The sequence below is a fragment of the Erythrolamprus reginae genome, chromosome 1, assembly GCF_031021105.1.
Source record: "Erythrolamprus reginae isolate rEryReg1 chromosome 1, rEryReg1.hap1, whole genome shotgun sequence".
In the NCBI taxonomy this organism is placed as follows: domain Eukaryota; kingdom Metazoa; phylum Chordata; class Lepidosauria; order Squamata; family Dipsadidae; genus Erythrolamprus; species Erythrolamprus reginae.
Window position 1 is genome coordinate 139,493,520 of NC_091950.1, and position 22,551 is coordinate 139,516,070.

Consider the following 22,551-nt stretch of genomic DNA (forward strand, 5'->3'; position numbering starts at 1 on the left):
GCTGATTATTTCCAGTGAATTCTGTCCACACTGTGCAAAAGACCCAAATTAAAACCATGAAAACCTCGAGAAGGATAGTAGATCATTTGGGAAATCTCTTGAATGTCAATGGCACAGGTTTAACAAACCTTTGCTTCTTTTTTTAAAAAAGCAATGGGAACGAAAGAACCTCTTTGATGAACTTATCTCTTCTCATATGTACACTGGGAACATATGAACCAATTCCTTCTGTGTCCACTCACACTTGCACAATAAAAAATTATATTCTATGCTATTCTATTTTATTCTACTCTACCTTTGCAGATTTGAGGTTGTAAAGTTCGTTAGGCACCTGCTCTTGAACTGGATGGTGCTCGCTTTTGTGTCACCTCACTCCACTCCGCCTCTTTAGTAAGTTTATTTTTTATTTTATTTATTTGTTTTGTCAAGAACGTATTGGCAGAATACAAAAATATAACAATATTGATATACAGTGGTACCTCTACTTAAGAACGCCTCTACTTAAGAACTTTTCTAGATAAGAACTGGGTGTTCAAGATTTTTTTTGCCTCTTCTTAAGAACCATTAAGATCCCAAGCCCAGAAAAGTTTCCCAGGAAATTTGAGAGCAGCACAAAGGCCCGGCCAGTTTCCTCCCATTCCCCCATTAATCCCGGCCATCTCAGGCTTTTCTGGGCTGCCAGAGGAGCCTTTTGGTGGTGCTTAAGGAGGCTTTGGCAATCCAGAGTGAATGAAGCATTTTCCTTTCTCTGGGTGCTTGGAGAGGGAATAAACCTCTGCCAGCGCCCAGAGAAAAGAAACACTTCCTTCGCTCTGGGCAATGACTATCCTCCCCCTCTTCTTCTTCATCCTCCTCCCACCCAAATTTAGAGCTTTTATTTCTATCCTAATGGGTTTGCATGCATCATTTGCTTTTACATTGATTCCTATGGAAAAATTTGCTTCTACTTAAGAACATTTCTACTTAAGAACCTGGTCACAGAATGAAATACTGTAAGTTCTTAAGTAGAGGTACATGATACTAGTAAAAGAGAAATACACTGCTCAAAAAACCAACACAATATAACTCCAAGTAAATCAAACTTCTGTGAAATCAAACTGTCCATTTAGGAAGCAACATTGATTGACAATCAATTTCACATGAATACTTTATTCTGTACATTCAACTTTGTACAGAACAAAGTATTCAATGAGACTGTTTCATTCATTCGGATCTAGGATCTAGGGCACAATCTAAGGTTAGTTGGGGGAAAGATCAGAAGCAACGTTAGAAAATATTATTTTATTGAAAGAGTAGTGGATGCTTGAAACAAACTTCCAGCAGACATGGTTGGTAAATCCACAATAACTGAATGTAAACATGCCTGGGATAAACATATACCCATCCTAAGATAAAAGACAGGAAATAGTATAAGGGCAGACTAGATGAACCATGAGATCTTTTTCTGCCGCCAATCTTCTATGTTTCTATAGGATGTGTTATTTGAGTGTCCCCTTTATTTTTTTGAGCAGTGGATGTGTTATTTGAGTGTCCCCTTTATTTTTTTGAGCAGTGGATGTGTTATTTGAGTGTCCCCTTTATTTTTTTGAGCAGTATATTAGGACAGGGGAGGGATGGCACTCTAGGGCACTTAAGCACGCGAGGGATCGAAAAGACTTCTACCGATACCAACTACTAGCTGGACCTCTTCGAGCCGCCTTTTCTGTCCCGATGCTTTTTGCTTGGGGCTTTTTTTTTTAAGCGTCCAGGGGAGATCCTTTTTCAAAGCCCCTTCTGGCATGACGTTCTCGGTGCACCACAGGGCAAAACGCTTGGGACTTCTTTTACTGCTGCTTTCGGCGGACGGGGGGGGGGGGCGATTTACACGCTCACGTGCGAAACCGCCAGGTTAGTCGAAGAGCATAAAACCGCCCCCTCCCACGCCCTCGGGAGGACGAAGCGAGCGATCCAAAAGGAGCATCAAACTCTCGCGCTGCTCCGGGCCGCGTCTCTTCCCTCCCTCGCTCTTCAGCCTTGCAATTTCCTCTCTCGCCAGCAGCGAGCAGCAACCGGACGCCTGCGAGAGGAGGCTTGCGACGCGCGCGTACTCTCTCTCTCTCACACACACACATACGGAGACACACACAGATCGAGGGGAGGGGACGGGAAGGGCTCGGGAGGCTCGGCGTGTTCCTGGGTGGAGGAGGAGGAGAATCAGTCAGCGAGCCTTGCAACAAGGCGCCTCGGTCCATTCATCCCAGCCTCCTCATGCCGGTTCCCGCTCTTTCCCAGCAGTCCGCCGCCTGGGACGCCAACCTGTTTGTGGAGGTCACTCCGGGGCCGCCCGCAGCCTGTGGCTTCCCCTCCCTTTCCTCGCCGCCGTGCAGCGCCTGATGGGCTCGCCGCCGAGGAGACGGCTCGGAGCTTCCCGCTAAAAGCCAAGGGAAAGCATCCCGCCTCGCCGCCACCTCCTCCTCGCACACCCACAGCGGAGGGATTTTTTACTTCGGAGGAGCGTCCGCAACGCCGGGAAGAAAATGTTCCTCGACCCAGACGCAGCCAAAGGTATAATAAAGCGGCGCGCTTCCACACCTACCCCACCCACCCCCCGCCGGACTTTAACTGTAGCTGCACGGCGAGCGGGGCCAGGACCGCCTCGCCGACCCCCACTCTCGGGGGGCAGCGGCAGGCACTTGTCGCGGGCCGGGTGTGGGGGGAGCTGCCGCCTTTGTATGGAGGGACGGGGAAAGAGCGAACGGGGAAAGAGGGAGGCGGAGGTCACGGCGCCGCTCCGCGCACCTGAAGGAGGAGGAAGAGGGTGCCTGCCCGCGGCTGATTGGGCGGGGAGCCTGAGGAGAGTGCGGGGAGGGCTCCGGCACTTCGCTAAGGAGGCGGTGAGGGAAAAGGGGGTCGGCTCGGCGGCGTCTCGTAGCTTGCGGCGGGGCGGGGCGGGTAGTGGCGGGAAGCAAATTCGCGACCTGCTTGGGAGGAGGTCGCGAGGGGCGCGTCGGGCGCGGGACTGGAGTGGACCGGCTCAGCGGGAACTTGGGGGGGGGGGGCAGGGCCGCCTAGAGAGGCGGAGCCCAGCCGGCTCCATTAACTGCCTCGCCTTCCGGAGGACTGGCAAGTGGGGCTGTTAGCCGCCGGAGTTTGTGAAGGAAGAAGTGGGCGAGGGGGGTGGGGAGAGAAAAAGAGGCCACCGAGCCGCGCGTCGTTTTCCTAGCTGGGCTCCCTTTGGCGGACCCCACCCCGCCCTACGCCCGGTCGGGCCCTGCTCCAAGTTGCCGTCACGCCCGCCCCCCAATTCCCTTGGCTCGCCTAGCCAGAGTTTACGGAGTTTCCTCCCGGCCCACAGCTTGTAGGGAGAAGACTCTCTCTGGCCACCGCCTCTTTTCTTAATAATCCACCGCCCTTCGGAGCCGCGGAGGAGAAAAAGGAGGCGGCACCTGCTACTGTCTTCCTGGGCGAAAGAGTGACCCAGATCGCGGCCGCCTGCTTTCCAGCGCGAGTGCTTGACCCGAGCAGCTTCGTCTCGCCTTTTCAGTCCGAGACAGGCTTCTGGCTGGCCGCAGCTTTCCCCCCTCCTCTCCGAGCGAACCTTTTTTTTTTTTGGTCCCTTGAGATGCTCGAATGCCTATTTTTTCCAGGAATAGCGACCGCCGCTGCTCTGCTGTAAGCAGGCAGTGCCCATGAGCTTCATTTGCTGGCATTGCAAACCAGGCTTACATTTAATCCTACCGCACCCCCCTCGGGGGGGGGGCGTTTTAATTTGGGAGTGCTGTCAAAAATCGCTATCTGCCTCTGTGTTCAAAGAGCAAAGATTAAACCCCAGTCAAAAGTGGCACCAAAAAGTATGGAAAGTCGTGACCGTGTGCTGCTTCTGCTGTCAATGTGTGTGTAGAAAATCGGCAACTAAAGGAGGTTTGGCCCATTAATGGGGTCATTGGTGGTTTCTTTACTTGGCCTTTAAAACAGTAAGGCTGAAACCTGGGATGTCTGACAGCCTGTGAAAAATCTAAAGGTATCTTGCAAGTTGATGCTTCTTCTAGTTTTTCACCATGAACAAAATCTGTACATATGATTTCATAGTGACTTAACTGAACGGCCAAAAAGTTTGTTTCCTTTCCTTTCCTGACTCGGGTGCCCTTCGAGTGGATGGACGTGCCAGGGTGGTGTGATCAGTGCATCAAATTGAAGAGAAGAGAGCAGCGGTGGGTTGGTCCCGGTTCTAAGAACCGGTAGGGCTGGAGGCTCTGCCCACCCGCCCGGGACACTTCTGCACATGCGCATAAGCGTTGTGTGTGTGTCCACGTGCATGAATTGGTAGTAAAGGGTTTAGAACCCATACTGGATGAGAGCTAGATCATGGGTCTGAATCAGGAATTTCCTTGGGTTACAATCAACTCAAAGGACACTGTTTATTAGAGGCTATCGCTACACAACAGTCAATGAGAAGGTTGACCTCTTTATTGTTACATTAGCACAAGAATGACTAGATGATGCTGTGAATCCCTAGTGATGAAATCACTGGTCTGGTTTACATCAATAGATTGTTGCAATGATAAGAGGGGTTGGTGGAATTATAAATGCACAGATGAAACCTGTATCTGCCCAAGCTGTTTGAAAAAGCAACAACTTCATTAGATGGAATGGATGCTCTTGGCTTCCTGTCTGCTTCTATACATTTGCCAGATGCATCAGATCTGGTCACTGCTGGGAAACAATGACGGTCTGATAGAACTTGGTTTGCTCCAGTGAGGCTATTCTTATGCTGTCAAAGAAAAAACTGTAATCCATAATCATCCTTGGCAATATCCTATGGCAACCATTAATACAAAATAATTATATTGTATATACTTTAATCTGAATGTTCCAGACTTCCTTTTACTTTTATTCAGGTGGAAGCAGAAAGAACACCCAGGAACCATCCACTTAATAGCTAGTGTTATGTGTATAATTTTCTATTCAGAACAGCTGTTCTTTTCTTCCCAGTCTTTGCTCAGCTTTTGTAGGCCTCTAAATTCATTTTTCCCCTCCTGTTCCTTTGGAAAATAGAGAAGTCAAAACTCTGTACTGAGCCAAGTCAGAAGAGAGTCTGCTGAAGAATAGAACATGGAGATGTATTTTCCATGTTCCTGCCAGTTTGTTTTTCACAGTTGCACTACACAAGTCAGGAAAGTATGTTAAGTTAGCTTGTGTTGCCTCAAATAGTTTTTTTCTGTGTTGGTATAGCACAGAATAGCTAGGTTGGCAATTTGCTTTAAAACCATTACAGCCATGAGGATCTCTTGCTCTGGGAAGAGAAGTGCAGAGAAAGTTTTAATAATAAAGGTGTCATTTAGCACAATCTTGTTTCCCAGTTCCTCTAAAAAAAATCATCCCAAAAAATCGTGTTGAAGATCAGATTAAGTGGAAAATTGGCTCTTTGAATAGAATAGAATTGTATTGGCCAAATGTGATTGGACACACAAGGAATTTGTCTTGGTGCATATGCTCTCAACGTACATAAAAGAAAAAGATACATTTGCGAAGAATCATGTGGTACAATACTTAATGATTGTCATAGGGGTCAAATAAGCAATGAAGAAACAATCAATATTACCGGTAATAAAAATCTTAGGATACAAGCAACAAGTTACAGTCATACAGTCCTAAGTGGGAGGAAAAGGATGATAGGAATGATGAGAAAAACTAGTAAAATAGAAGTGCAGATTTAGTAAAAAGTCTGACAGTGTTGAGGGAATTATTTGTTTAGTAGAGTGATGGCATCCGGGAAGAAACTGTTCTTGTGTCTAGTTGTCTTGGTGTGCAATGCTCTGTAGAGACGTTTTGAGGGTAGGAGTTGAAACAGTTTGTGTCCAGGATGTGAGGGGTCAGTAAATATTTTCACCCTCAATGGAAGGCAGGTTGGCAGCAATTGTTTTTTCTGCAGTTCTGATTATCCTCTGAAGTCTGTGTCGGTCCTGTTGGGTTGCAGCACCAAACCAAAGAGTTATAGAGGTGCAGATGATAGACTCAATGATTCTGTAGACTCCTCTTTGTACCCTGTTCCTCATATACATGGCCTGTAAATATGTAAAACTTAACTTTTTCTTTCCTTTTATCAATGAAAGTCAGACTCTTTTTCTCTAAAGTCTGCATACATATTTCTCAGTAAGGATAATTATTCCAGTATTAACTATAAGCAATAGTTACCATAGTGGCTCTGGACAATCACTAGTTGTGCTCCATAGATTTCATAGCATAGTGATGCTTGTTCATCTTCCTTGATGTATTCAAATCTTGTGAAAAACTGGAGTTGTTTCTACCAGTTTACCTGCAGATCCTCCCCACATCTTAACTAATATCTTAACTAACCCATATGTTTTTAATGTATATGTATGCCATTTCTCTCAGAATTCAAAGTGTCCTCACACATACAGATTCTTTAAAAGTTGTAGCATAAGAAAATCTATGTTTTTTAAATTGTAGTATTCCATGCATTCTATGAATTATATAGAAGTCAATTCACCAGGAGCATTGTGCCTAAATTAATGTAAACCACTTTTATTTTAGTGTATTTTATTTCATTCTTTAATGTTATGTAAACAGTCTTAGGTTCAATGTTATAATGAGTCTAATTCTACTTGATAGCTGAGTTCCAGAGCTCATTTTGACATTTGACTTGACAAAAATAAAAACTAATTAAAAATAAAAATTTTGTGTATAGCAGTTCTAAACTTTTCTGCTCATAAATCTCATTGATTTCAGTGAAAATTTCTTCTAGAGAGACATATAAGTAAAGATGGAATAATGCACTAGCTCAGAAAGTGTATGGGAGGGGGAAAGGGGATTTCATAAGGTAACAGAAACAAATTTCATCTTTCTGCATGAATTATTTGCAATTTGGTACTCCAAATGTATTACACATTTCTGTTTGTGACCTTGGAAATCCATCAGGAATAGATAGAGAAAATAGAATTCTTTATTGGCCAAGTGTGATTGGACACACAAGGAAGTTATCTTTGGTGTGTATGCTCTCAGTGTATATAAAAAGAAAATATACATTTGTCAACAGTGATGAGGTACAACACTTAATGATAGGAATTAAGTTCAAACTGTCTTCACAGCATATATAATAGATGATCCAAAACAAAATAATGAATTTGAAAATCTTAACATTGTGATAGCTAAATTATATATTTAAGCCTGAAGAACTGGCATGGCCAACCTTGGTAGACTTAAAGGCTATAAGCTAGTGCAGTGTTTTTCAACCAGTGTGCCGTGGCACACTAGTGTGCCGCGAGACATGGTCAGGTGTGCCGCGAAGCTCAGCAAGAGGGAGAAAGAGAGAGAAAGAAAGCAAGACAGAGAGAGAAAGAGAGAGCGAGAAAGAAAGCAAGAGAGAGAGAGAGAGAAAGCAAGAGAGAGAGAAAGAGAGAGAGAGAAAGAAAACAAGACAGAGAGAAAGAGAGAGAAAACGAGAGAGAGAGAGAGATAGAAAGAAAGCAAGAGAGAAAGAGAGAGAAAGAAAGAAAGAGAGAGAAAGAGAGGCAGGGAAGGAGGGAGAGATAGAAAGAGAGCAAAAAAGAGAGGAAGGAAGGAAGAGAGAAAGAAAGAAAGAGGGATGGACAGAGAGGGGGAGGAAGGAAGAGAGAGAAAGAGGGAGAGAAATAGAGCAAAAGGGAGGAAGAGAGAGAGATAATTTTTTTGTCCAAACTTTTTTTAGCCCCCCCACTCCTCCCCCCACTCAATGTGCCCCATGATTTTGTATATGTAAAAAATGTGCCGCAGCTCAAAAAAGGTTGAAAATCACTGAGCTAGTGTACAGGTGTCAAACTCATGACATCAGGTCATGTGATGTATTATGACTTTTCCCCCTTAACTAAACTAGGGGTTTAACTAATGGATCATGGTAGAAGATGAATGCATGTCTGTATCCAGTTGTAACTACTCTTTCTTTCCTTCTCTTTGACTCTCCCACACGGATTGTCCCATGGAAATTACACACACACTGTTGTAAATGCATGCAGTGCAACAGTCTTCTCTCTTTTATGCAGACACACTCAGCATGGTTACTGGAAAGAAAGGGAAATAACAGGCCTGCCTTCTCCCACCTGTGTCCTGTTTGTTGGTTTTGGGCTGCAGGCATGATCTGTTACAGCAATAATAAAATATAAGCCACCCCGAGTCTTCAGAGAGGGGCGGCATACAAATCTAAATAATAATAATAATAATAATAATAATAATAATAATAATAATAATAACAACAACAATAACAATAACAATAACAATAATATAAGCTATTTGGAAACAAATTCAGCAGACATATGGGAAAATAAAATGCAACTGCCATGAATAGGATATAGGCTATGGGATGTCATATACAACTGCATTTTAGATTTGTAGATTAAAGACTGATCAGTCTGGTGACTTCAAATATGTTCAATTACAATTCTTATTCCAAAGCAAGAAATTGATTGGATTGATCACTTAATGATTGATAACTGATTTAAGAAAAGTATTATTTTTTCACCCTCTCCTTGTTATTTTGGATGGGAATAACTGATACTTTATTTCAACAATCGGAGAATAAAATGTCAGGAGAGGTCACATCAATCCTATTCGAATATTGTGAATTTTTAGCTCAAAATAATTGCTTCTCCAAATTCCATTTGTCCTCATTTGATCTTCTTTGGCACAGCAGATGGATTTCTTCTTGCTTGTGGTAGGTGGCCATTACATTGTCACATGTGAATGCAGAATGCTAAATTCGCTGGGGAATAAAGAGTCATATATCATACAGATTTTGTGATCCAGGCTGAAAGGTAGTCTTTGACTTATGATCACAATTGAGTCTAGAAGTTTTATTGTTAAGCAAGATGGTTGTTAATTTAATTGTGGCAAGGTGATGACCTTGTTTGCCATGGTCAAGCCAATCACTGCAATTGTTAAGTAAATCAAGTTGTCCTTAAATGAATCTAATTTCCTGCATTGATCTTGCTTAATGGAAGGTAGCTGGGAAGTTTGCAGATGACATAATTTGACCTTTCAACAATTGTAAATACATGCTGGTTACCAAGCACCTGAGGTTTGATCACATGACCGTGCAGAATACTGTGAGGTTTTTCAGTGCTTTTGTAATTTGGAGCTGTTCCTTTTCAAGTAACTGTTTTAGAAACATAGAAACATAGAAGACTGACGGCAGAAAAAGACCTCTTGGTCCATCTAGTCTGCCCTTTTACTATTTCCTGTATTTTATCTTAGGATGGATATATGTTTATCCCAGGCATGTTTAAATTCAGTTACTGTGGATTTCCCAACCACGTCTGCTGGAAGTTTGTTCCAAGGATCTACTACTCTTTCAGTAAAATAATATTTTCTCATGTTGCCTTTGATCTTTCCCCCAACTAACTTCAGATTGTGTCCCCTTGTTCTTGTGTTCACTTTCCTGTTAAAAACACTTCCCTCCTGAACCCTATTTAACCCTTTAACATATTTAAATGTTTCGATCATGTCCCCCCTTTTCCTTCTGTCTTCCAGACTATACAGATTGAGTTCATTCAGTCTTTCCTGATACGTTTTATACTTAAGACCTTCCACCATTCTTGTAGCCCGTCTTTGGACCCGTTCAATTTTGTCAATATCTTTTTGTAGGTGAGGTCTCCAGAACTGAACACAGTACTCCAAATGTGGTCTCACCAGCGCTCTATATAAGGGGATCACAATCTCCCTCTTCCTGCTTGTTATACCCCTAGCTATGCAGCCAAGCATCCTACTTGCCTTTCCTACCGCCCGACCACACTGTTCACCCATTTTGAGACTGTCAGAAATCACTACCCCTAAATCCTTCTCTTCTGAAGTTTTTGCTAACACAGAACTGCCAATGCAATACTCAGATTTAGGATTCCTTTTCCCCAAGTGCATTATTTTACATTTGGAAACATTAAACTGCAGTTTCCATTGCTTTGACCATTTATCTAGTAACGCTAAATCATTTACCATATTACAGACCCCTCCAGGAATATCAACCCTATTGCACACTTTAGAGTCATCGGCAAATAGGCAAACCTTCCCTACCAAACCTTCCCCTATGTCACTCACAAACATATTAAAAAGAATAGGACCCAGAACAGACCCTTGTGGCACACCGCTTGTAACCTGACTCTGCTCAGAATACTCGCCATTAACAATAACTCTCTGATGTCTATGCTTCAGCCAGCTTGAAATCCACTGAACTATCCAGGGATTAAGTCCAATCTTCACTAATTTATCTATCAGCTCTTTATGTGGAACCGTATCAAAGGCTTTGCTGAAGTCCAGATAGGCAATATCCACAGCACCACCTTGATCCAACACCTTTGTGACATAGTCAAAGAACTCAATGAGATTAGTCTGACACGATTTGCCTTCAGTAAAGCCATGCTGATTTGGGTCCAATAAGTTATTGTTTTTTAGATGCTGATTTATCCTCTTTTTGAGTAGAGTCTCCATCATTTTAACTACAACTGATGTCAAGCTAACTGGCCTGTAGTTACCAGCTTCTTCTCTACTGCCCTTCTTGTGGATAGGCACAACACTGGCCATTCTCCAATCCTCAGGAACATCTCCTGTTAACAGGGATTTGTTAAACAAATCAGTCAGGGGGGTAGCAATGATAGATCTGAGTTCTTTAAGAACTCTGGGGTGGATGCCATCTGGACCCATTGCCTTATTTATCTTTAATCTTTCAAGTTCTTCTAAGACATCGGCTTCTAAGATCACTGGAGCTGAATCCGTACAGCTGGAAGCAATGCTATATCCCTCTATAGTATTATTATTATTTTGTAAGGTGTCTTTTGAGAAAACTGAACAGAAGTAGCTATTGAAATGGTCAGCGATCTCCTTATTCCCATCAATGTATGTAGGATATCTGGACTTTAACTCCCAGAATTCCCCAGCCAGCATTTGCTGGCTGGGGAATTCTGGGAGTTGAAGTCCCAATATCTTCAAGTTGCCAAGATTGAAAAACACTGAACTAAGGTACAGTCTACATGCAAACGAATTATGGAATTATTACAAGAAAAGTTATGGGAAATATGGCATTAGGAAAGGCGGAAGAGAAGATTGAGTTATGTAATATGTAAAGGGAGTGGGAAAGAAAGCAATCTGTAAAAAACCTGACCATGGGATTAATGCAAATGCAGAACACAAAAGTCGATGAGCAGGTGTAGAAGTGGGAAATAATTTACATGGAGAAAAGGAGCCGGGATGGCGCGGCAGGTAGAGTGCTGTACTGCAGGCCACTGAAGCTGATTGTAGATCTGTAGGTCAGCGGTTCAAATCTCATCACCGGCTCAAAGTTGACTCAGCCTTCCATAGGTGGGTAAAATGAGGACCCAGATTGTGGGGGCAACATGCTGGCTCTGTTAAAAAGTGCTATTGCTAACATGTTGTAAGCCGCCCTGAGAGTAAGGAGAAGGGCGGCATAAAAATTGAATGAGTGAGTGAGTGAGTGAGTGAATGAATGAATGAATGAATGAATAAATAAATAAATAAATAAAAATGGAAGCTAGACATGGCTATTTCATTGAGTTTACATCCCTCTTTTAGATTCTTGGCAGACTTGCTTTTGTGAAGGATAAATTGAAAGAACAGAAGATGCTAGGTGTATTACTGAAACGGACTCATAAAGCTGCTTCAGATTTTCAACCTTTTGAAAATCCTGAAGATGTGTAATGGACAGTACCACAGTGGCACTGCTGTCACTGAGCTAGTAAACCAACAGACATTCCATAGAAAAGCCAACCAGTGACATAAAAGGATAAATAATCAAGATCTTAGATGTGATCATGCATAGCAAAAGGGAGATTGCATCTCCTTATTCCAATTCATACCTGCAAACAGTTGCTTTGCAAATCCACTGGCTCTCTCCTTTTGCCTTGAAGACTTGGCATTCTTCCTGTTGCTCCTTGCAGCCATAGCATTAGGGTGGCCACTTTTGGATTACAGTTGTTCTGCTCCCCCCCCCCCCAATTATCTCCAGAAATATAGCCATTGCTTTCTTCATTTGGATGGTACATCTGAATACTTTGGGGTGGGGAGCAGGTAGCCATTTAGCATATCTTCAACTTGAGTCCACTGTTGGATTTTGGTCACTAAGTGGTGTGGTTGTTAAGCAAATCACTGAATCTTATTTTATTTTATGATCATTTTTACTGTAGTTGTTAAGCGAATCATGCACTTGTTAAGTGAATTACACAATTGTTAGGGAAATCTGGCTTTGCCCATGATTTTGCTTGTTGGAAGTCAGCTGGGAAAATCACCATCACAAGACTGCAGGATGCTGCAACCTTTGCAAATGTGAATCGACTAAGAAGTCAATACTTTGTATACATTGTAAAAAGAATGTAGTCCTTATCTGACCAGATGTTTATAAAATGAAAAGGCTGGATGGTTAGAAATTCCCCTGAAGTTTTCCCAGTCAGATGGGAACGAATGAGAGGGTGCTATTGGGAAAGGTGTCACATGTGCATTAATACCTGTTGCCCATTGCCCCCATTTATGAGTCAAAACAATTGCACCCCCCTTTCCTGTGCATGATTGCCAAGAAATGTACTCGGTGGATGCTTACATTATCATTAGGCCAACCATCAAATGTTGTCTGAAATGGCTTGAGCAAGGACATGCCAAATTATGACAAAGTGCTTCAGTGACAACAGGTTTAAATTATCACTAGTGCTTTACACCAGGATCCAAAAAAAACTAACAACACCAACCCCCAGCTAGCAGTTGGCAAGATTGTTCTTTATTATTTATTAATGAGTCCATAATAATAATTCCTTTTAATTAAAATATTGCTTTAAAAAAAATCAGTTCTATCGAGGAGCCCAAATATCTGTTGGATATTGGTCACAAATAGTTAAGCCTCGGAACCATCTCTGATCCCCTTTGGCGTGTTGCTACTTATTCCTACGCTGCCGTCCAGATTGCCTGCCTATTTTAGGAAAGACGTGCCTGCTGTAAAGTGGGGGACCAGGGCTGATTTTGAATCGGTATTATTGGGGGTTGAAGTCCAAATATCTTCAAGGTGCCAAGGTTGGGAAACACTGCACTAGGGATTGTGGTGCGCAAAAGAAGAAATCGGGATTCCTACCCCCACCATCCCCAATCTGCCCGGTCCTCTCCCAGTATAAAGGACGCTTTGCTACCCGTTTAAGTTTCCTTTCATTAAGGGGGCACCTCATGTTCCGACGGTCCTCCCATCCAAGACAAACGCTCGCTCGCATCAACCGAGGGCTGATCAACTCCGCCCGTATTGGACGGCGAGCCCTGCAGAGCGTGGCGAGTCCGCGCTGTCTGCCCTTAAGGCTCCCAAAGAGGCTTTCTAGACCTGCCGAGCGAATGTGGGGAGGCGGATACGGAAGAAAAAAACCCGAGCGCCTCGAGGCTGCCCGAATCAACCCCCGCTCCTCCTTTTCCCGGAGGGAGAAACAGGTCCGCGAAGCGTCAGAGGAAGAAGAGTGGGACCAGCCCGGCTGGTTCAACACAGGGTGTGTGTGTGTGTTAGGTGGGAGGGAAACGTAGCCGACCGTCTTTGTATTATAAGGAAGCGGGGAGGGGTGTGTGCGTGTGTAAAGGCCGCCTAGCCAGAGGAAAGGGCTGCTGAGCCAAGCAGCTCCCTGCGGGGCTTTGGGAGGAAAAAAGGCTCTGCGTGCGCAGCGCGATCTCGCTGCGGCGGGCTACTCGCTTCTTCCAGCAACGCTCCACCAGACTTCGCCTGCGGGGCGGAGCCGGCACTGCAGGCGCGGTACCGTCCTTGCCTCGCCGAGTGGCACGCCCTCTGCCGCTCCCCAGCCGTAACTGCCAAGGCTGGCCCTTTCACGCACATGGCTGCTCGCAATTGGCTTCTCCCCCCTCCCACCCTTTTTTTTGTTGCTATATAAAAATATTTTATATATATATATTTCATGCACGCACATACAAGAGCCTCGGTGCAGTGGTGCACAGTGCAGTGCTGCAAGCTACTTCTGCTGATCACTGGTTGCCGGCAGATCGAATCTCAGTAAGTTCAAGGTTGACTCAATCGGTGAAATGAGGACCCAGATTGTTGGAGGCAGTGTGCTGACACTGTAAACCGCTTGGAGAAGGCTATAAATGCTACACATACACATGGGTGTGTGTGTGAGAGAGGGTGAGAGAGATCGTCCCCCCCCCATTTTTTAAAAAAAATCTCCACCTTTTCATACACAAATTCAACATGTTTACACCTTCCACTGTTATTTATGTCTTACAGGGCTCATAATGGTACATTTTATCCATCGTTCATAAACTCGTATTTCATTTTTAAGAATTAAAAATAAATAAACATTGCCTGCCCCTTTAGCCATTCTTTCTTGCACTCCCCTTCCTCTTCCATCCTTTCCTTCTCATCCTACCTACTTTCCCTTCACTCCTCCTAAAACCTCTCCCTCCCTCTTTCATTTTTTTCTTTCTCTTTGAGACCGTCCCTTTTAAAGCGAGTGGCACAGGATGCTTCCCGGAGGATTTGTCTCGGGATTTTTATAGCGATCACACGGTGCTGGGCAAACGACCTGGGTTTCCAGCCATCCTTAAGCCGTGGGGCACGGACTATCCAGGGGGTGGGGATCGCTAGAAGCTCGCCTTCTTGGGATTTTTTAACAAGAGACGGAGGCCAAGAGTCCTTGCGGCGTTAAGAGGACTGGAACTGTTGCTTTCCCAGACGCTCGCCTTTCCCTTTCCAGTCGGCGGTCTAGATCCCGCCCCTTCGCTGTAAAATTCCTTTGATGCTGTCAGGTGTTAGCAGTCTCTCCCGGAATAGCTCTTGTCGTGCGTCCTGCCTGTGTCCTCCCCAGCCGAGCGGCACTTGAGGCCAGGCAGCTAAAATTAACCCCCACTTTGGGTTAGAGGAGGGGGGGAAAGGGAACGCGTTCTTGCTGTAGCGCACTGTTTCCCAACCTTGGCAACTTGAAGATATTTGGAATGCTGGCTGGGGAATTCTGGGAGTTGAAATCCAGATATCTTCAAGTTGCCAAGTTTGGGAAACATTGCTGCAACGAACCTTCCATCGGGAAAAGATTTGGGGGTTGGAAGCGATGCACACTTGAATTCAGAAGATGGTTTCTTCATTCATCCGAAGGTGATGGGAGCAGGAAAAAAGATACCCCTTAGCTCTTAACCTTCCAGAGAGAATCGGAAACTGACATGGTGATAAAAGTTGATAAAGATTGCTGCCATCTTTCAAGTCCCCAAAGATCCGACTACTCTATCGGTGATGAATTTAAGAGGAGGCAGGGTTTAAAGGACAGGCAGTAAGGCTGCCACGGAGAAACTCAGTTTAAAAAGGACAAGCAGAGTAAGAGGAGAAATGCCTGTTTGAATGTAGATAAAGGAGGGGCTTCTCTCCCCCCACCCCCAAAGCTTTCTTCTCAATTAAGTCCACACATATTAAGGGAAACTGGTATAGAAAGAAGGATGATGCTGGGCACTTTCCCCTATTTTAATGAGAAGATAAAGGCTTGAGAGTGCAGGGGAAGTATTAATGATACTTGAAATCATTATTATTCCAAGACTATATCAGAATTGAACCACTCGTGCTACCAATAACTGTAAAAAGCATTATCAAAGCTACCAATAACTGTAAAAAGCATTATCAAAGGCAGAGGCATAGAAAGTAAACAGAATACCCTTCTGTTGCCTCTTTTTGTACATTGAACATTGGCAAATGTGAATTTAAAGTACATATTTCTGATTAGTTCCAAATTTACAGCCACTTCGGTTTAGAATATCCATTAGCTCACCGTCAGGAAGAACGGTACTGTGTGCTCAGTAAATAGCATGCATAAACAGAGCAAAATAATCAGCTGGTGAACAATTAGAGTGGGACATTAAAATCTTGCTCCTAGAATGCCCTTCCTATGATTGCGTTTGTACAGTGTTGCATATATGAAGAAAAGAAGGAACTTTGAATATATACACTTTGTCACAATCACTTTATCTCACTCAGATTCAGTCTTCCAAGGTTGGTTTGACTAATAATGATGATGTACAATCATATGTACAGTTCTGACCTTGAAGGTTTATTTGTTTTTTTAATTCACACATTCATTAGATTTTAATCCCTTTAAAAAGTTCAGTTTCTTCTGCCATATCCCAAAAATTGCTTTTCAATGTTCATCAATTTCAAAAGCAGCTAAATAAGTCATAAGGGATTAAGAATATATGTATAACATATATAAAATATTTTTTGCCTAATCCATTCCTTCAGATTTCTGTAAGAGTAGATAGAGTATCTGCTTCTGACCCATAATATGTGCAATGCTTATTGTGCATTTTTTCCACCTTGTATTGCTGGCAGAAAAATGCAGCGATTGACCCTGCCACCCCCATTTATGTCCCTTCATACATTATAAGCTACAGTTCAGCTACATTTGTTGTATAAGTTACATTTTTAACATGTACTCCACAATATGTAAAACATCACTGAAAAAGATATGGACATTCAGAACAGAAAAAGTTGTAAGCTATTTGGCATTATTTTTCTTTCGCCAAAGAACTTGTTTTCTGACAGAAGAAGTCTATGGTGCAAAAACTAAAATGCAAGGCCAGTTCTGTTCTCTTTGGGATTGTTCACATCTGCTTCCTACTTTGGAAAGAAGTTGATTTGCCAATCTGCTTTAAGATGGAATGCTTTAAATTATATCATTAGATATGATTTCCACCTCTTTTTTTAGATGTGCTGAATGAGACATATTATTTCTTTCTATACAAGATTTCTTGAAAGTAAGAGAAAGTGTACTCATTGACTTATTTACCTTGGGAAGATTTGGACCAAAGTGTCTTTTAAAAAAATACTTCCTTTAGCATGGTTTGCCCCAATGATACTGTGCTTAGAAATTACAAATCTTAAAAATGCAATAAAAAGTGTGGGGGGTTTATGTGTGTGTTTCTACAGCTGTTCGTATCAATCCAAAATTGGATTAGTATTATGATTCATCACATGGTCAGACAGATGTTCAGATTGGATTTTGCATTTTTATCCACCTATCAAGTCCTTCCCAAGGACCAACTATTGGCAGATGTTGATGTTTTATGGGTGTTACAAGTATAATCAAAGGGTGTAAGTTGTTTCTTCTGTGTAAAACTGCTTTTTGAAATTGATTGATGGCGAATTTGCCAATGCCAGTGGTGTTCAAGTGGTGCTCTAGTTGTTTTGTAATTGCACCCAAGGCATCTATTACTATTGGTTCTACCTTTGCTTTTGCCACAGTCATTGTGTTTCTATTTGCAGCTCTTTGTGTTTTGTTATCTTCTCCAGTTCTTCCTCTTCTCTTCTGCTCTCTCCAAGTATTGCCATATCCACCATCCAAAATTTTGTTGTCTTTCTTATCAACAATAGTTAGGTCTGGTGCATCGTTATATGACATGCCTGTCTGAATTGCAAACTCCCAGAAGACTTTAGCTTCTTCATTTTCTATGACTTTCTCTATTTTATTTTTAATAGTTCTAGCTTGCAGACAAATGGAAGATCTTCCAGTGCACCATTCTTCTTTGGCATGCCATTATTTGTAATTGGTCTGGGCCATCTTCTTGCAGTAGGTAACTTGGTGGTCCAGTCTTTCTTTTGCTTCTTTGCAGAGGCTGTACTTGCTATCTGTTGCTGTCTTCTCAATTTTGGCTTTGGTGCATTTGTTCTTTAGACTCAGTCTTGTGCAACCAGAATTAGCCCCTCTGTCTCTTTCTTCAACTTTATTATTATGGTTCATAACATAGATAGGTATTCAAGATTCATTTGGCATTTTTGTCTACCCAGTATTATTACTGTATTTTTCTAACTAACTATAAGATGCACTGGTGTATAAGGCGCACCAAGATTTTGAAGAGGTAGGTAAGAAAAAAAGTGTTTTTTTTCTTAGAGCATTTTTCAGGCCTCCCAAACCCTCTGTGTGCCCCATTTTTCATATGTGCATAGGTTTTTGGAGGCTTGCAGAGTGCTTCCACAGATTGGGGGAAGGCAAAAATGCCTCCGTTTTTATGAAAAGCAGCCCATTTTGGGGGGAAAACCCAGCATTTTTGTCTTCCCCCAGCCCCCAGGAGCATGCTGCAGGCCTCTCAAACCCTTTGTGCACCCCGTTTTTGTGAAAAACTGGACAATTTTGGCAAAAATGGGATACAGGGGTGGGGTTTCAGGAGGCTAAAAATGGTTATATTCAGTGTATAAGATGCACTGACATTTCCACCCTCTTTTAGGGGGTGAAAAGGTGTGTCTTCTGCTCCCAAAAATACACTATTATATTTTTATTCCACTTTTTATGTATTTTCATTTACTCAAGACAATGGACATATCAGACACTCCTGTTCATTATTCTATATACAACAACTCTGAGGTGAGTTCTGCTTGGAGAAAGTGTGACTGGCCCAAGCTCATCCAGCAGGATTTCACGTCTAAAAGAGGCCTAGTTTCTAGGTCACCACCTTCATCACTACACTATACTGGCTCCAGTAATGTTAGATATGGAGATAGATTCAGACCGAGTTCATTAAATTATTTTGGATAGATGGAAATATCACCTCTTATAATAAGTGATTTGTTCTTGACTTCCAGCCAAATTACTCCACAGTTGATCTTCCAATCTAGAGGGATGAGGTCCTGGAGAGTCTATCCCCAGACAAAAAGCTAAAGAGATGCCTTTCATAGAGACTTGTATAATTTCCTGTAAGAGTTGGCTTGCTATTTCTTCCTCAGACTTATTTTCAAATCAGATTAACTTTGACCTTCCCACACTGGTTTTGTTTGCCCAATTCTTTCTCTAGTGAAGCCAAGAAAAATGAGCCATATTTTTGTCACCTAATGCATGTCTGTTAGGGACACCTAGATTCCTAGTGAAACACCCATAAAACATTACTGGCTCTTAGTGCCCATAATGAAAAAAAAATGGGACAATTGGACGTGAGTAGAAACTTTGGGACCAGGAATTACAAAGTGGGAAGGGATCCTGTGGTGTCATATTGTGCATCTCCATAATAATAGCATGTAGAAGTGTATACTACAGTGGAAAACCACTATGTAGGTAATTCTTGGTTAACTATGGCAACCAGAGCTGCTAGGATTCAATCGCTAAGTAATGGTGCAGTTGTAAATCATTTGACTGCACTACTTTGTGATGGAGATTCTGACATTCTTTGGTATCACCATATGTTATTAACTGAGAACTTCATGTCGTCGTCATTTTCAATGGCTTCTCCATTAATTTAGCTCATATAAAGGCAACACAGAAAGTTGAAAGCAGGGATTTACATGTGGAGGTGCTGCTTTCAACATCAAATGTAACTGCCACTTGTTCAGCACCATTGTAACTTTGAATAGTCACTGAAAGAGTGGTTGTTAAACAAAGATCACCTGTACATAAACTGTTTCTCATATTCTAAATACAGTACTGTATGTTGTTAGTTTAAAGAAGGTGAAGAAGTTTCTTCATGGTGCAGTATCTCATAATCTTACACTCTCCAGACATTTTGTGGATTATAAGTATTTCAACTGTTGGCTATTGTAGACATTAATTCTGGGTAAAGAGAATTATAGTTCAAAACATCTGAAAGGCTGAAGGCTGGCGAATTTCGTCTTAGAGTTAACAGATCTGACTTTCGGAGTCCAATCATACTTTATAGGAATTAAAGCAATTAAAAGAGTCTCTTGTCCAGACTGCTCATATCTATTTCATGATCTCCCACTTAAGTTATAGTGGTTCTTTATAAAATCAATCCCCCACTTCACCAGTTCAAAGAGCAAAAGACAGTTCAAATACACTACTATAAATTAAAAACAAATACAGAGTTTTGATGGGCTAATTCAATTTGACCTTTATTTGATCAAACCATCACATTGATGCAGATTTGTAAATTGAAGAGGTGCAGTATCTTGTTTATCGAACTGAGACATCCATGTGCTTCTCCTGTCCTCCATGGATCTCCTGCTTGTGCATAAAATCTCCTTGCTTCAGAAGAAAACAGTTGGTTGAGGTGCATCAGCCCAACCTCTAGTGCTTCCCTTTGAATACTAAGGCAGGTTGTATTACTGCTAGAACCTAAAATGAAGTTTAAATTTTCTAGCAGTAGGCAATGCCTGCTTTGCACGGGCCTATAGAACACCTCCTCATCTCATCCAGCTCACCTTTATCCTGATTTATCTTATTCCTGTTTCTTCCTTTCTCTACCTTTCTGAAAATTCTAGACTGTGATTAACTTATTTGGGTTATTTGGGCAATGAGGAGGATGGGCCCAGGCGAGATCGTTACTCACAGTGCAGAATGAAAGGGATTTATAAGAGGGAAGGGTGACCTTGTATTAAGATAATCAAGTCTGGATGGAAATGGCCAATTGCATAACAGTAGATAAGGTAGGTCTTATCTAAGTCCAAGGAGATGGTGGAACAGACATGGGAATTCTCATGCTCTTTTAAATATTCTTTTTTCTTTGCCCTGTTTTACAGATGGTTTTTTTCCCTTTACAAATATTTACATGACTAAAACACTGCAGCATTTAACAGCAATGATTCTGTGGCGAGAATTATATATTTTTAAAAACCTGGAAATATTCACTAATGCTAATATAATACATATTTATATATGCAAAGGAATTTAATTACAAAAAAATGTCATTCCAGTACAATAAATGGATTTTTTAAAAGAAAGAAAACTATAATTACAGAGAAATTGGTCCCTGGCAGGTGGAAGCAATTTTTCCTCCCCTTGGAAGATCAATCTAACTTACAGTTAATAGATATATTTCTAATTGAAATGGGTTAAAACTTGAAGAATGTAGTACTTCTATTGGCATCAAGGATAACATTTCATGAATTCTGTTCTTATTCCCTCAAGCATCATGTCTCAGAAATTGCCAGGTTCCATTAGTAGCAGTAAATTTCCAGGGCTGGAATGCAGAATATTTATAAGCAAGTATGGGGGAAAAAATAATAACCAATTTGCTATTAGACATTGTGAAACACACTTGGAGAAAATACTATTTTTAAAGCCAGGGAAAATATAAATTCAGAATTTGGCTTTATATCAGACTACATCATTTGTACCGATTGAGTTGCAGTAAAGATTTATTCCTAGTCACGTCATATTGATTCTCTGGGAACCTTTGGCCAAATTTATACCATTCTTTGGGAAGCGTCCCAGAAATGGAAGGAGAATTCATGTTAGAAATCTTCCCGTATTTTTCATAGTCTAACCAATTGGCAACCTCTAGTTCAGTGTTGGCAAACCTTTTCGGCACTGAGTGCACGTGGGCACGCAGAGTAGTGTCGGAAACTGGAAGAGCAGATCCCCAGTGCGCATGCATGGGAGTGACAGAAACGAGACAGAAATGACAAGCTTCCCTAGTGCACGCCAAGAAGCTGGTCTTCTGGTTTCCAGCACACATGTGCAAATGAAGATCAGCTGGCCGGTGCTTCCATGCATGCGAAAACCAGTTGGCCAACACTCCTGCGTGCATGCTGAAATCTGAAGAGCATCAGGTGACTGCTAGCATGCCTAGAGAGATGGCTTTGCATGCCATTTCCGTTACGTCATCACTGTTCTAGTTTGTTCAGAACTCTTCAGCACCGAAGAAGCTTCTTGGATGAAAAGCAAAGGAAAAAGTTGCCTTTTGAAAAAGCACCTTTGGGACATATTAGAAGGAAATTATAAGTATGGGTTATAAAGATTTGACTGAAAAATGGCAATTAAAAGTATCTTCAGGCTAGCACCAAGGGAGAAACAGAGAGACAAGGCATTGGCAGTTATTTGGAAGCAATGTTCTTAATAACACATGACTGAATATTGTAGATCTTTGATTTGATGTTGGCATTGTACTGGGACAATATTTGCACGATTTACATATGAATATGAATGACCTAAGAGAGATTGACTAATCTTTGTTCCAGGATATGGAGGCACATGAATGAATCAAGGAACACATCTTTTCATAAAATTATCTGATTCATCCAATAGTTTCACATTTTATGTCACTTTATTTCAGAAGCACATCTATGTAAGGTGGCTTACAAAATAAAAATCTAAACCCCAAACAAGTTGAAATGTGACCATAACATAATAATATATAAATAGACAACAAAACCTCTCAATAGGCCACATACAAAACATACTTTAACAAGTGCATAAAACATGCACTGTAACTAAATAATGCACATTGCAATAAGATGAATTTAAGAAACTGATAATAGACCATAATAACATCAAATAAACCTCTGTTAGAAGACTGATCAGTCCAAGAGAGAGTCATTTTTTTTCATTTTTACAACTCTTGTTCCATTGTAGAGAGCCTCAGAACTCAAGAAGTTCATATGTGAATATAAAATGGTATTGTGTCATATCAAGTTTTAAGAGTGTAATTGACACCTTAAGTTGAGCTCAGAACTAAATTTGTCATTATATGAGCTATTTCACTGATTCCACACTAAATGTAATCACAGTCTTCTGAAACGATTGATGTTTCCTGATTGACTTCAATCGTAGCTTGATTTTAAGTGCATTAGTTAAATTCAGGTATGACTGCAGTATGAATAGTCAGAACCAAGTTAATATTTGA

At 41.8% G+C, this 22,551-nt stretch overlaps 1 protein-coding gene across 3 annotated transcripts in view; it reads left to right on the forward strand.

The window, feature by feature from the left end:
* Window positions 1-1,927: 1,927 nt before the first annotated feature.
* SYT7 (synaptotagmin 7) overlaps window positions 1,928-22,551 on the forward strand; it is a 320,744-nt gene continuing 300,120 nt past the window's right edge. For 2 of the 3 annotated variants that reach the window (XM_070767163.1, XM_070767172.1), the window contains exon 1: window positions 1,960-2,544. In XM_070767163.1, coding sequence (XP_070623264.1) covers window positions 2,517-2,544 — 28 coding nt within the window. In that variant the 5' untranslated portion in view covers window positions 1,960-2,516. Of the gene's footprint in view, window positions 2,545-22,551 lie in introns of all 3 variants that reach the window. The other variant, XM_070767179.1, reaches the window with a different exon arrangement.